The following is a 14674-nucleotide window of genomic DNA, read 5'->3' as shown; positions in this document are numbered from 1 at the left end:
ATGAGTCTTTGAAGTTAAAGCTATTGTGAGGATTGGGACTTTGGGGCAATTACCCTGGTTCGGGCCACGGTGGGAGATGAGGTTCCCACTCAGAAGGGCAGGTAGCATCCAATTCACATCTGAGAGGGGGCAGTGCTCAGCCATAGCAGGGGCCTTTCCCATTTTCCTTCTTCCTTACAGCCCTGCCCTGAGACCAGGATTGGCCCAGCCACAGAAAGTTTGCAAGAAAGTTTGGTTTTCTTGACATCTGCAATATAGGCTGATGCTGCTGAGAGCAGCTGCACTAACCAGTGAATCTCATCAAGAGGTACCCCCATCTTTCCCACCAAGCAGAGCACTCTCTAGCTGAGTTAGGCGATCATTCCTCCTTCCGTGGGGGAATTGTCAGCATTTGTGTGTGAGGTGAAGCACCGCAGATGCTTTCCAGACAAGCTCTTGAAAGTCATAGAAAGAAAAAGGGGCTGTGAGTCCATATATGGTCATCTTGGGTTTTTGCTCCCTGCTTTTCCCCTGGTCCCATTGCTCATTTTCTGCCTTTAAGCTTGCAGGTGGAGGCTCTGAGAGCTGGATTGAGTGGGTGCATATAGACTGGCTGACTCGAGACAAGATTTTCTGTCTATGCTAGAAGCAAGTCTGCAGATGCAGTCCCAGACAAGCCCAGACCCTGTCCTCTGCAGTGCACGGCCACCACCTATCCTCAGCCTGCCCTGTGGTTCAGTAAACAGTTATCTTCTTGCACTGAGCTCATCCACACAGCCTGCAGCTAATCTGCTTGCAAGGTAGCCATATGTATGGGGCACGGGCAGATTATGGAGGTGATGACCTGACCACTCATACAGCTGTCTGTCAAAAGCGGCATGGGCAGAGTCATTGCATGACATATTTTGGGAGACTCAGATCAGAGGAATCCAATGCTAACACAGTGGCTTTGCAAAGACACTGCTGGATCACAGAGGTATTTAGCAGTTGGCAGGTATTAGCCTTGGCTTCCAAATAAAGAGGGGTTTTAAAGCCTGTAAGTTGCATGCAGAAATGGCCTCCATCTGAAGGGTGATGTGAAAGCAAAGCAGGACAAAGGTGTCTGTGGTGGTGTCGCTTGGAACTGGGAGCTGGAAGCTTCAGTCCTGCTCTTGGCTCCCACCTCACTGCGTGGATTACTTGGGAGAAAGCAACAGCCTTTCTCTTCCTCTGCTCCATCCACCACAGAGCACACTGAGACCTCCTCTGGCTCAAAAAGCACTCTTTAAAACCCATAAATTGGCAGATGCTGTTTAAAATATGATGATGTCTGAAAGGCTGAACACCACAATTTGTTTTCGTAGACAATATTGGATAGCTTCAGTCATTGCGCATAGCATGGATGTCAACAAATGTGAAATGAGGATATACTGCAGCATCCATTGCACGCTAGATTTGCCCTGTGCTGCCTGTTTGCAAACCCGTTCAGATGCCTGTGAGGATTTTCTGCTAATAAATCAACATGGTCTACTAGAATGTCTAAGGGAAATCCCTTTAATTATTGCCTGTGGGTCATTAACTTTAGCAAGAGTGACTGCCCAAGCATGGGTAAGGTGTGAGCAGCCACGATGTGGAGGTGTGCACCTGAGGAAGAGAAGAGTTTCCGTTCTGCATGTTTAGGAGAAAGGACAGGACCGCCACAGTGACGTGTTGAGGGTGAGCCTAGGGAGAGCATCACCACCTTTGCTTTGAATTAGTAAATGAATTGCATTCAACGCTTATTCATGACTCCAGCAGAAGCAGCTAACACAGCAGCATATAGTGCCTGTGAGGAAATAGTGGGGTAGTTTGGGTACCATGAGCTGTACTAATAACTGTGCTGATAGGATGTAGCACACCATGTGGGCTAAAAATCACTGCTAAGCAGCATGATGCATTGCACTCCAGGGAATTCCTGTGTCTAGGATCAGAGCAAGCTGTTAAATAGCCACAGACGCTGTATTCCTTTTCCTGACTTGCTGATGAGTTGTCACACCGGGTCGGGAAGGCATGGCTACAGCTAGCAGGTAACAGATGGAGCCTGCTGCTCCGACCTTTCATTGCACTGGGATTTCCTGCAAGCTGAAAGCATCTGAGCTGAACACCAGCTTGGGGCACTCAGTGCAGCTCTTGTAATACACCTCCCGTTCAGCTGGAGCACCAAACTCTTAAAGAAAGAGAGACCCTTCTCTTGGCAATAAGCTATAATTTTTTCCTGGATTTGGTGCTGCTGTGAGGATATGTGAAAGTATGCTCCCACATACCTTTTCACTTGCACAAAAGCAACACAAAATGGGAAATGTGTTCTGAATCACTACGAAGGAAATAGCAAAGAATTAATGTTAACAGCAAACTGTGTTTTGCATGTCATTAGCCCTCACAGATATAATCAAGCCGGTTTTATTCCACAGATGCCAGCTTTGGCCTGTAATAGGATGAATAGATCTCCTGTTAATGAAGTACATACAAGGTACTGCTGCGGTAAGCGTGTGCTTCTTGCCAGAGCCCAAGGCAATGAATGTAGCATGGTAATTACAGCTTTGGGAGAGGTAAAGTTTTGAAGAATATGTAGTACGCAAGCTACAGTTAAATAGCATGGCTCAGCAGGGCTGGAGAGATGGTACAATTCTGGTCAAAATCAGTCCACACATTCACAGTGGCTATCAGATTCTGCTCTCGTTTACACTGTTAGAGACCTCAAAGTTAACAGCAGGATTTATTCTGAATTTGCACCTCTGGGAACATGGTCCTCTGTTTTTGCAAATAAACGTGGATAACGTGACTTAAGATGAATATATGTAGGAACCACTGATGGATTGTGCTCTCTTCCTTTTGGACAGGGGCAGGCATAATTCTGCAGTAGAAAAAGCCAGCTAGCATCTGCACTGACCAGCCAGATGAGCCAAAAAACTCTGCTCAAAACATCTCTTTGGGGTGAGTAGGTAGAAATCAGTGGGTCTGGTCCAGTCCTATGAGGACAGCAGCCCCACACATATCCATGAGGAAGACCCAACTCTCATTCCCAATTCTGGTCAAAAGGAAGGGCCTCTTCCTCAGGCACATTAAGACAGGCCAGTGTTGCTATACCTAGGTGTTTAATGGGAGCCTTTTTTCCATTGTAAACTTCACATGAACCATTAAGGTAACAAGAGCCTACATCAAGGGGAATGTGCTGCCCCTTGGGCCTCTGCAGAGGGTGAGAAAGAAAACAGCACATGCTTCTGTGCAACAGAAAATCTTTATTGGAATAATATCCAAAGGATCCAGACTTCTGTGCTTGTCCTCCCCCAAACCTACTGCGTACGCTGACGGGACACGACGAGGAACAGCTCTGGCTCAGCAAGCTGAGGCAGGCAGCCCTGAGCCTTTCACATGACATCCCGTCTGCTTTCCTGTCCCAACAGCGGGTGTTAGGTCATCACAGACCTGCTCGTAGGAGGCGACGGGAAACCCAGACACCACAGTGAGCAATGTCTGCAGATGTGGGCAGAGGCCCAAGCTCAGGGGAACTGAGTTAGCGTTTGGTGCCTTGGGGGACCTGGTGAGAAGGGGAAGAGTGTACAGTGGCGGCAGACACAGGACAGCAAGGAAAGTTGGGAAGCATCTTCCAAGTAGAAGATCACAGCAGGTTAAACCTGGAAGGAAGGAGCAGTGGAGAGTGGTAGTGGGTTACCAGCTCCTGTCACGGTCCCTGTTAGACTTGGCTGTGGTGCGGTCATGGAGGATGGCATCCAAGTTAGCAGCACGATGACAGAACAGAACAAACTCTTAACACATTAATACCCAGCAAGGCAGTTTGGGGAGGGCTCGTCTTCATCCTCCAGTCCTGGCAAGCCTTCAGATGCAGTATTTCCAAAAGCAGGCTGGGAAGGGATACAAAAGAAGGATGTTAGCATCCAAGGGACTTTTTCCAGCTTCCAGCTCTCGCCCTGGAGCGGGTTTCAAAAGCCCCATGTCTTGAGAGAGCTGGGGTGTGAAGCCAGCATTGTGGCTTCTGGGCACACCTCAATAACCAGCTTTGACTTCATATAACACTTTTAGAAGGTGTTTCTTTTAACTGCTTATAGTGTAAATAAGGGGTCTAAAAGTTGTTTCCGAGTTGCTTGATTTATAAGGGTTTGCTTTTCCTTTTGCTCTACTTCAGCAATATCAGGAATCAGCTTTTTCTTTCCTGTGTACTGGCCAGCAGTTTTGCTGCCTCAGAGTGTGTGCAGGGTTTTTCACCTGTGGCTGACTGGAAGAGCAGGATACTAACTTGGAGAGACTAGATCTGGTCCTTACAATTTTTTTTTTAAACCCAGTCACTCTACCACTCTGCTGCTAACTGTCCTCCGAACAACATTGATCTCTGTGGGATCTTCTAAGAAGACTAGATTAGGGAAGGATGCACATTTTGGTGTTGGAAAACATAGCTGTATCACCAGCACGCCCTGTTCTTTGAATCCTGTGTGGGTCTCCTATTGTCAAGTATGAGAAGAGATTTCTACCTGGTTTTTGAAAGCAGGATCTTGGGAGAAAACTTCTACTGAATCAGCAGCGCTCATGCTGAGACACGAGCTCCTCCCAGACTGGAAGGACTTTAGATGAAGGCAAAGATTTTCTGCTTTAATTTCTGGCAGAATCTGATTTAAACCTGGCAGGGGGAAGTAGTTTTATCTACATTTGAACCTTCCAGACTGGTGGGGGCATGAATTAGATTAGCCAAATTAATGACAGCCTCCAGGGTTGCTTATAAATTGCAGATTGTCTAAGGATCACCTAAGCACTTAAGCCTTGCACAAAGGGATTTTCTCTTGGCTGTCTGGCAGGTTGTCAGCTTGCACATGCACAGAGCATGTGGGGTAAGGGCAGAACTAGCTCTTTTGTTTTTAGGTCAGATCTGTCACCAGTGACTTCTGGTTTACAGCTGCCACTGCTTTGTGGAGGAATCCACTGAAAGCCAGCGTGAAGGGCATTGTCCACGTGCTTGTCAGGGGCAGCTTTGCAGGAGCACTGGTGCAATATGCTCCTGAGTCACTGGATACAGACTGGACAAAGCTTGGAGACCAACTGGGACACCTATCAGATCTTAGTTCCCTGCATTCTTGGTTGATCTCCACATCCTTTTTAGCTGCTTTTCAGCAGCACGAACAAGTGCTTCTTTTTTCTCTGTAGGGAGGCAGTGACCTTGGCAGAGGGGAATGCATGCAGTCCACATGCCTCATTATGCCTTCAGCACTAGCTTTGTGCCCAGAGCAAAGCAACGGGTGCACCGCGGGGATGTGTTCATACAGAACTCACCCCCTCCAAGACAGGCACTCATTGCTCATATAACCCCACGTTCCTCCGTAAAAAGAGGATGCAACACTGACTGCCTCCAGTGAGGTCCTGGGTGTGCAGACCTGTATCTGCCCTGACAGCAGACAGGGTTGGGTACACAGTCCTTCTCACCAGCTACTAAACCAGCCAGCCATTAACAAGAGAGGGCCAAGACTGCTAGAAAAGCTGCCAACCTGTTTTTCAGCATATTTGGGGCATGTTTACTGTCACTGTCTTTGTTGCAGAAAGGAAGCCCTGGAAATGAGAGCTGGACAGGATGGCGGCAGGGCTCTAACCCAAAACTTACCGCGTTTTTTGGGCTGGGATGCTGAGAGGCTTTCCAAGGCATAGGCCACCTCTGACCCTTCCTCAGTTGAGAGCTGATCCTTCAACTTCTCCAGCTGTTTAAAAACAAACAGCAGTAAACAAATGCCACATCATGAGGAGCTCCACAGTGTGCTGGCAAGCGCAGGGCGGCTCAGAGGCAGGAGGTACAGGCAGCCTGGCTGACACCATCATCAGGGAGGACAGGGTCTTCCCTGGAGCAGGACCGTTCCAGGAGGATCTGCCTTTGGAGCATTCACACCTCCTCATGTCCTCCTCCATTCAGCTGCTTGTTTGGTGACAGCAGTGTAGGCACTCTCTGCTCTTGCCTCCGACCCTAGGGTGAAAACCCCTGTGGAGAGGAGGCTGTGCAGAAGGATATTGCACCATTAAGAGTCAAGTCAGTGCTGGGGCAGGAGGTCTCCATGCATCCACCCACTGCAACAGAGAGCAATGCTTCTCCATTGCTCTGGACTGTCCCTCCCCTCCCTTCCCCCCAGCTCTTGCTAACTTCCTTTGGTTATAATGTGGAAAGTCCATGGTATTCCTTCTCCATCTGTAGCTACAGGAACATCTATGGCCATGATCTAGACTTCTGCTCTGGCCGTGTTGCTCCCAGGAAGCCAGAGCTTACTGTCCCTCAGCACTGGAGCAACGGGCTAGGGTAGGAACTGGCAGCCTCCTGTCTGGCATGCCGCACTGTGGTTTTTCAGTCTGAAGTGAAAAGTGCCAAGTGGAACCCAGCAGGACCTCCAGGATCCATGCCAACAGCTGGACCTGGCCTGAGAAAGGGTAAAAAGGGCTTCCACTGCTTGCGGGGTTTGGGGCACAGTGGGAGCCATGTCAAGGTTGCTGCACACCTTTCCTTGTTCCTGGAAACTCGGTGTAGGATGGAGGTTCCTCTTGCTATCCGTGTGTGCTCTCCACACAGCACAGCAGGGCTCTGACCCTGGCTAGGGCCTCCCTTAGTAGTAAAGAGCCCACACAAAAATCAGTCTGGATTAGGTGTGCAGTGGCTATCCCTCTAACTTCAACCCATTATCAGATGCAGCCAGCTTGCAGGCAGCAAGACCTGCCCTTCTCCCTCCCTTTTCCTCCATGGAGATTTCCTTTGGCATCTATTTTTTTCCTGGCTTAGCCTTCACTGGCCTTTCACTGGTGGCAGAGGCAAGAGCTGCCTCAGCCTTTATTGCACTAGTCTATAGCCTTGCTCTCTTTTTATCTTTTCCAGCTTGTGCAGCTACTTAGCCCAAGTTCTGCTTTTCCCTTTGTGTGATACATGCTTACATTACAGCAGCAGAATGAAGAGTAGCAGAATGTAAAGATCGAAGAATAGGGCATAAAGCAATATGCACAGTTGTTTAGCTATTCATGCAACAGTATGCATATATGTGTCCGTGCATTTGCTCCTCTCACCTGTTCAAGCTCTTCAAATTTCTTTGCCAGCTCCCAGTCTGCAAGAAGGGAGAGAGTAACATCAGTATCTGCGTTGCTTCCCAAAGCTCAAATCTGAAACAGTTTCTTCATTTAACCTCTTCAGTGGTTGACAAAAAAAGACCTAGTTATCATTTATTTCCTGATAGTGATCTCCAAATCTATGGTAGCAGAAACAGTGACAGAAAAGCAGGCTTTCTCTACTGAATTCTATGGGACTTCACCCTAATTCACCATTATGAGGGAGGCTTCTTTATCATTCACCATGCTGTAGGGGGATTGGCCCAACAAGGTCACGTACTGTGTGATACCAACTCAGGTGAACCTCTTTGCTGCTTTTTAATTTTCATCCTGATAACAGCAAATCCCTAATGCTGGCTTTTCTGTCACTGGTCTTTTATATGAAATCCCATTGCTTCCTTTAAGACTTGTTTACCCTCACATCACCCATGCAGGCAGAAGTCAGAAGACACAGATTTAGCCTAGCATAGCTTATTGCTTTGTAAGTCAGCAAACATCAGGGTTGGCAGAGTGGAGCAACAGGAAAAGTAACATAGCAGTGAGTGCATGGGTTTCGCACTTCTAAATGTTGGGGGAGCACAGGGACCTGGGGACCAGCCTCATAGATCAGACTTAGAGATCTCAAGGCTGAGCAGTACTGTACTAGACTGTCAAAAAATTATGCAGATGGATGAACTAGCTGCCCTGAGATATCCCATCCAGGAGAAGGGGAAAGTTAGGTGCCTATGAATGGGATCTAAAACCTCCAGCTGAATTGGGGAGGGCCTAGACTAGCAATAGGGAAAGCTGCAGGAGGGGATGGGGGATTTCAATCTCACTCCTCTTGAAGTCTGAGGTACCTTATTCCAGACTCAAACTGATGTCAAAAACAGTTATGGGTTGTTTTGTTTTTTTTTTAATAAGGTAGCTGAAACAATGGAAAGCACCATGAAAAAACAAGCTCAGTCAAAGCTGAGTGACTGGACTACAGCAGTTCCCCTGGGAGGGAAACGCAAAGTGATCAGCTGGTTTTAAGTGCCAGTTTGGGAAAAAAATGCACTAAAATAAGCAGAAGAGCCAGGAAAGAGCTAAAGAATGTCTCTGCTGGGCCCCACAAGAAAGCCAAAAGCCAGCCCTGGAGCTGCCTCCTTTGTCTGCTCCTCATGTGGCAGCAGGCATTGGTCTGCATCTCCAACGGGATTTAGGACGTAATTCCCCCTGATTTCAGATAAGACTTCAGCACACAGACACATCACCAGACATGGGCTTTTTTTCCAAACGTTTGAAACTGAGCAGGAGGGTGCCAAGAAAGAGCTGACTGCCTTCTCAGTTTCTCCTTTGAGAAGGAAACAAATCAGTTGAAAAATCCTGAACATTTTCTGACAGATATTCATCCAACAGAAAAAGCAGCAGTTCCCAAGAAAATCCATTACATCAGGGCTCGGTTTGAGTGACGGTCTGGGGATGGGGATGAGCTGGGAGTCAGGAGGTGGGGGCTCTGTTCCTGGCACTGCCAGCAATGACCTCAGGCAGATTCCTCTTAAGCAAGTTTTTACATATCCATAAGGTAGAGACAGCTAAGCCTGCATATCTACAAGTGAAAAGTGCCACTTAAGAGGAGATGACGGTGATGATGATGATGATGATGATTGTTATTATTATTATTATTATTCACATTTTTACCTCTTTCAGAGTTTCAAGTGCCTATTTTGGCTTGACTTTCCGCAAACTGTAAGCTTGGCCAATGACTGCTATGAATAGAAAATGAACAGCGGTCGAAATTTGGAACAGATTATCTCAGGCAGGAGGAAGGAAGTTAATTTATGGATGAAGCCTTGAGAAACTGCCTGCTGTAAATCCTCTGTCTGTGCTCTGCTCAGAGATTCATTATATTCAATTGTCTGGCATAAAATGCAGCCTTTCCTCTAGGAGTAATAAGTGCAATAATCCATAAACCAATCATAAAAATGTTATTTCTTGAATGCATCCCCTTTGCAAGAAGAATGCCTTTGTTAGTATAAGGACTTGATTTATTTGTGTTTGTTTATTTGTCCCAGGATTGTTTAACCACTGCCTCACTGCATTAACAAGGGGCTGGGGAAGAGCACTGAGTGATTTTGACAAATGGATTTTCATAACAAAATTTTTGCTGGGCCCCGGACTCGGCTGTTTTCACAGGGAAGGGCAGCTTCCTGCTCTGGGACCACCACATATGGCTCAAACCCTCCCCTGGCTGCGGTGGCCGTGGGAATAGCTGATCCCTGTAATCCATATGGCGCTTGTGATCGCTGTGCGTAGCGTCATGGAAAGCCCAAGTTTCTCTTCAGCAGGTCTGAGTTTAGAGGCTGTCGCAACATGCGGGTGGCTTTAAATTTGGTGCCTGTTCACAGAACACTGACAGGAAAAGCCTCCACGTGGCCTGTCTTTGGCCTCCCTGCTGTGTGGGAAAAGCCCGTTGTCTCAACCTCTTGCAGCAGTAGCAGGGGCTCAGGCTCAGACGGGAGCTCCCAGTACTGTTGTCCCAACCTACACCTGACTCCAAGGGATCTCAGCCGTACGCTCTCTGCAAAATCTTGATGCTGCCCCGCTGCCCCGTGTCCTGACAAGATGCTGCTGGTTTTAGCATGCCAGCAAGACACTGAGCTGTCTCTCAAAAGCACATGGGGCTGCATGGGGTGTGGGTGGAGAGGTGACTCCCAAGGCTGGCCCATGCCCCAGGCGTAGTACACAGTGTCTCAGGGATAGCAGGGGCACAGGGACTCAGCAGCATCTCTTCTTGTTATTAGTTATGTACACACACATGCTCCCTTGGCAGCTCAGCGTTGAGTGTCTGAGGATCTAGGGTGCGTGGTTTTGGGCAGCTTTACATTGTATTGCAAAAGCAGGTCCAGGAGCCCCATGATGCAGAACACCTGACATCATTAATCACCTGTAGGCACCATACTGGGTGCTTCCACTTTCTGAGCAGTCGGTATTTCTGAGGAACCTGAGGAGCAGGTTCCTTACGTTCATGCAAACACAGATTCAAGAAGCTGAGATCTCCCATCCCCTTTGCTTACCAATATTTTCTGGTCTCCGCCATCCAAGCTTCTTATTAAGAAGCAGAGTCAGCAGGGTGTCCTCGTGATTTGTGTCTCCTCTCTCCGGAAGCACTCGGTTATCTGCAGCACATAAAATACACCTTTCTCGATCTCTAATGACAAAAAGGACAGACCCTCCAGCCCCCAACATTAAAACAAAAATTAAGAAGGTTAAGAAGTGGAAGGAAAATGTCTCCTATCAGCACTTTGTCAGGGTGGAAGGAGCTCAGGGGAAGAGGAAGATGTGTGAGCACAGAATAAAATGTCCAGGCAGTGAGGGCTGCGCAGTGAAAGGGTGCATGATGGGGGAGCCCTCCCTGCCAGCTCCGGGCTGCTGGCCAGTCTCACTGCAGCCTCATCAGCATGGCTGGCTGCAGAGAGCTGGAGACATCACCTTGATTTAGACAGTCCCGACCTCTTCTGCAAGGTGGATGTAGCGGATGCTTCTGCAAAGCCAGCAACCCACAAGAGCCTCTCTTAAAACTGCAGGCGCTCCCTCGCTCACCCCATCCATCTTCCCAGGGTCGATAGAGGTGGGAATTTGCTCCTCATGAGGGCTGACATGTGGGTACCATAGCTGAAAAGCCCTGCAGCCCTGCACTCTATTCTTGCGCTCACTCAGCCTTGGGGCTGCTCTATCTGATTGCCAGCGGTATTAAAGGATTCTTCCTGAACAGAGCCAAAGTGTGGAGGAGTTTAAAACGAGCCTCTTTATTCCCGAGGAAGCCTCTTACAGTAGCTGTAGGCCACGCAAAATTTTTCTGTTTTCCAGGAAAAAACCTCCCCAAGCTGCTGTCCTAAAGCAGTTTGGGCCTCTCTGTGAGGCCCCTTTAGGGAGCTTTCTCAGTGGTTTTGCTTTAGTGGTTGTGGCTATGCCCTCAAATGAATGGTTGTGAAGCTCAAGGGGTCAGCAGAAACCAACAGACACAGGGGATGGGACTAATCAGAGCCCGGAAGGCTCCGAGACCCTCCCAGCTCTGCTGAACAGATTTCCAGGATCATCTGAAACTTGAATGTTGCATTCATTTTTGAGAATGACAGAATGGGAGCCATACTTTACAGGGAGAATGGCTATTCCCCAAAATCTTTGGTCTGAACACTGCTGCCCCACACCCAGACCCTGAGAAGCCCTATAAGATGCCTACAGAATCCATAGAGAATGCAAAGAAATTATGCAGAAAGGCTTATTTTCTCTTCTTCCAGTATCTTTAGGACTTCTGCTCACTTCCTTCAAGGAAGAGAGGAAGGAGAAAATGGTCTCGTATAGCCATCAGCCCTACATAGCTGTGATGGTATGAATACAATTATTTTTGATACAGATGAGAAAAAACATCGTACCAGATGAGCCTCAAGGATGCTCAAGATCATGTGGGAATCAGTTCCATTAGCCAAAGTCACATAAATCTGCAGAAGCAGAGGGGCCCTAGCCAAAGTGATGCTCCAAGTATTGGCCAGACTCAACCCTGCCTCATGCTGTGGCTGAAGCTGCTGGTCCTGACTGTGATCTCCAGAAATAAACCCGAGGGACTTAGCAGAGCTACACACTGTATAAAACTTGCAGTAAGCATGGAGTGCTATAAACCTCGTTCCTAAGTCTGAAAGACAGTTATGATTTTAAAATAGCTACTTTCAGTCATTTGGGGGATTTGCTACAGAAAAAAAAAAACCCAAACTATAAACACTCTAGTAAAAACTAAACAGAAGCAGTATTTAGATAGAGTGGCCTCAGGAATGTTTTGGTTGTCATTACAAAAATAAATAGGTGAGATAAGAGGAAAAATAATATGAAAAGCGATGTTATTTTCAAGCCTATATTTAGCTGCTTTTTTTTTTTTCTACTGCCAAGTCTCTTTAAGAAAGAAGATTAATGATTGACAGTTCCCTGCAGAATAATTTCAAGCTAAGATTAATTTAAATTATGGGAGAAGAACATGTAAAGAAGTTTTGTGAATAAAAAAAGTTCAGCAGCACCCTACTACTGACATTTATGAGCTGTCAAATCTCATATGGTGCATACTGGAATTGCTACTCTCTGATATTTTAATGTTTTTCCTTGGAAATGTTCTTTTGGGAGAAAAAGAGCTACCCTTACCAGATTTCACCAGATCTGATATTTTTACTGATTAGCAGAATGCAGAATACGACCAGCTGCAGACCAGAAGGACAGCTTTAGCTCATGCTAATATGAACAGGTCTCTGGGTAGCACCCACGTTAATTGTTTAGTATAGCTCATGGTTCATTCTATTTTCTTTCACAGATAAGCAAGTGTTGCATGGCCATGACAAGCAGCAAAGCAAAGCAAAAAGATAACCACCTACCTGTGTCATCTAGTTTGTATTCCAGCTTACCTTGTAGTAAAAAAGGCTCTCCATGTGTAGATGGGACATACAGAGTCATGGTCAAGATGGTTAGGACTCCAAGGGACAGCTGGACAGACCACATCTTCTCCACGTTCCCACCGCCCAAAAGCATTCTTCCTTCAGGCACGGTGGAGGACTTCAATGCAACCCAGTGCCAGATGAGCTCACTTTTAAGAGGCAGTGGATGTGCCGTGATTGCAAATGGCCTTTGGAGGAGGGGAGAAAAATATCTCTTGAGATATAATTCAACCTGTCAATATGATTCACTCCTTTGGGAGTGGACAGAACAACCCAGTAACAGACGTCAGATGGAACCTGTTCAATATATCTCATATCAGACTGATCTAATGAATTCTGATGTTCCCACCGGCATGCACCATCCACACACATCGACATACATTCCATACGTACATACATTAAAAATATTTTTTCGGGGCTGCTGCTTTAATGGAGTTCAGACATGAGGACTCCCACATTAGCAAGGAAGATTTGTCTAACGTACAAGTTGCCGTATGTCACCAGTTTGGACAGAATCAGGTTAATGGGTTTTTGTAATTTATCATCTCACTTCCTAGTGCCTATATTAATTAATGTGAGATATAATGAGTGCTGAAGTGGTGGAAAAGAAAGGGGGAGAGTTCTTTTCATTTAACTGATTGGAGGATGTTGAGTGTGTCTCACTCACCGTGACTTATGGCTTTGTCAACGGGAAAAGCATCACACCCTATTTTGGGATTGTGTCTGAGTGGGGGAGTGCGGATTTGGCAGCAGATATGGAATACATCAAGGATGGGCAAGTGTCTTCAGTTTTTTCTTGGGGAAAAAAAGAAGTGGAAGGTCAGATGCTGGTTCTGGCTGCACAGCCATATTTTATTAGTTTAGAGCAAAGTATTGCTGTGCACATTGCACATATTCCATGTCTTCTCAGGCCGTGACTACATCTTGGTTTGGCTTCTACTTGTTGCCTGTCCACCACTATTGATCAGGGACCTGCTACTAGTTTTCTATTACAACCTTACCAAGAAAAATGTTGTGATAGTAACAGCGCTAAACTTTGTTCTTCACTTCTGCTTCTTCTGCAGAACTGAATCATCTGTACTACACTTTGGCCAAGCTCTGACTTGTACATACACTCCTAGTGACTCACCTTGGGTGCTTTTTTGACACCACATCATGCCAGATTACCCAGCATAGCTTCATCTGATGGTACTTGCACTTCATCTTAACTAAAAGACAATATCATTTCCATGTTTGGGCTTTTGGCTTCTGGTCCCCAGCTCTCCCTACGACTTGCTGTGCACCTTGGATAGCTATAGGATGACTAGCCTTTCAATATCCCTTTTAATAGTTACTTTTTGCTAAAAAATGAGGGGGGAAAAGGCTCAGATTTTTTTGCAAGAAGTGCCTATGAAAATGAATGTGATGCTTCCATTAAGGAATATTTCCCTACTAAGGAAATATTCCAAAATTTTCACTGCAGATATAATACGTGCAAATAAACAAAACCTGTCTTTTCTCTCAGTCTTGTGAACCAGTGATCAACCAGCTGAAGTATTCCCCTTCTTCGCAAAGTTCTGTGTGGACTGAAGGACACCTGTGTCCTACAGGGAACACTTTTCCAGTCACCTCTGTCTCCCTAAGCTGCCCGTTTCAAACTGGTTGGTAGTGAGCAGCCCCCATGAAGTCCTGAGGTCTGCTGTGAAATTGGGTTTGCCTTGATATAGATGGTGGTTTTCCCCATCTCATCTAAGTCTATGCAGAATCCATAGATCTTGGTCTGTTTTTTCCTACCCTTGGCTGTGAGGCACCACGGGCTATTGGCAGGCTCTTTCAGGAAGGTGAGCTATTCCCTGGGATTTCCTCTTTCACTGTGGAAAAACTTCCATTCTGGGTCACTGCGACTGTTCAGCCCCGAAAGCAACATATATAGTGTGCAAGTGAGGGCCCTGGTGAAGGTGAAGGACTGCCATTCTACATTTACATACTAGAAGGGAGATTACTGGGTGCTGTGAGCGGGTGGGTGGATAGATGCCTGCCAGACGCTGCCAGACGCTAGTGGACTTTTTGCATGTGTTGCTGTTATGAGATGGTTGATTTGAAGTGTTGGGCTTCTGTAAGACTCCCACCTGGAAAATTCCTTTGCTTTTAGCCCATCTGTCTGGGTGCTGGAAATACTATTG

The 14674-nt window shown here is 46.7% G+C and overlaps 1 protein-coding gene across 1 annotated transcript; it reads right to left on the bottom strand.

The window, feature by feature from the left end:
- Positions 1-3395: 3395 nt before the first annotated feature.
- On the bottom strand, positions 3396-12679 carry UTS2B (urotensin 2B). The gene is made up of 5 exons (XM_009282353.1): positions 12483-12679; positions 10113-10214; positions 7036-7073; positions 5603-5696; positions 3396-3860 (listed from the first exon to the last, which is right to left on the bottom strand). The coding sequence occupies exons 1-5, from the start codon at positions 12604-12606 to the stop codon at positions 3835-3837; spliced, it is 384 nt and encodes a 127-aa protein (XP_009280628.1). The 5' UTR covers positions 12607-12679; the 3' UTR covers positions 3396-3834.
- Positions 12680-14674: the final 1995 nt, after the last annotated feature.

This window comes from Aptenodytes forsteri, unplaced genomic scaffold (genome assembly GCF_000699145.1).
Source record: "Aptenodytes forsteri isolate BGI_AS27 unplaced genomic scaffold, ASM69914v1 Scaffold404, whole genome shotgun sequence".
In the NCBI taxonomy this organism is placed as follows: domain Eukaryota; kingdom Metazoa; phylum Chordata; class Aves; order Sphenisciformes; family Spheniscidae; genus Aptenodytes; species Aptenodytes forsteri.
This window is presented reverse-complemented; position numbering and strand designations above follow the sequence as displayed.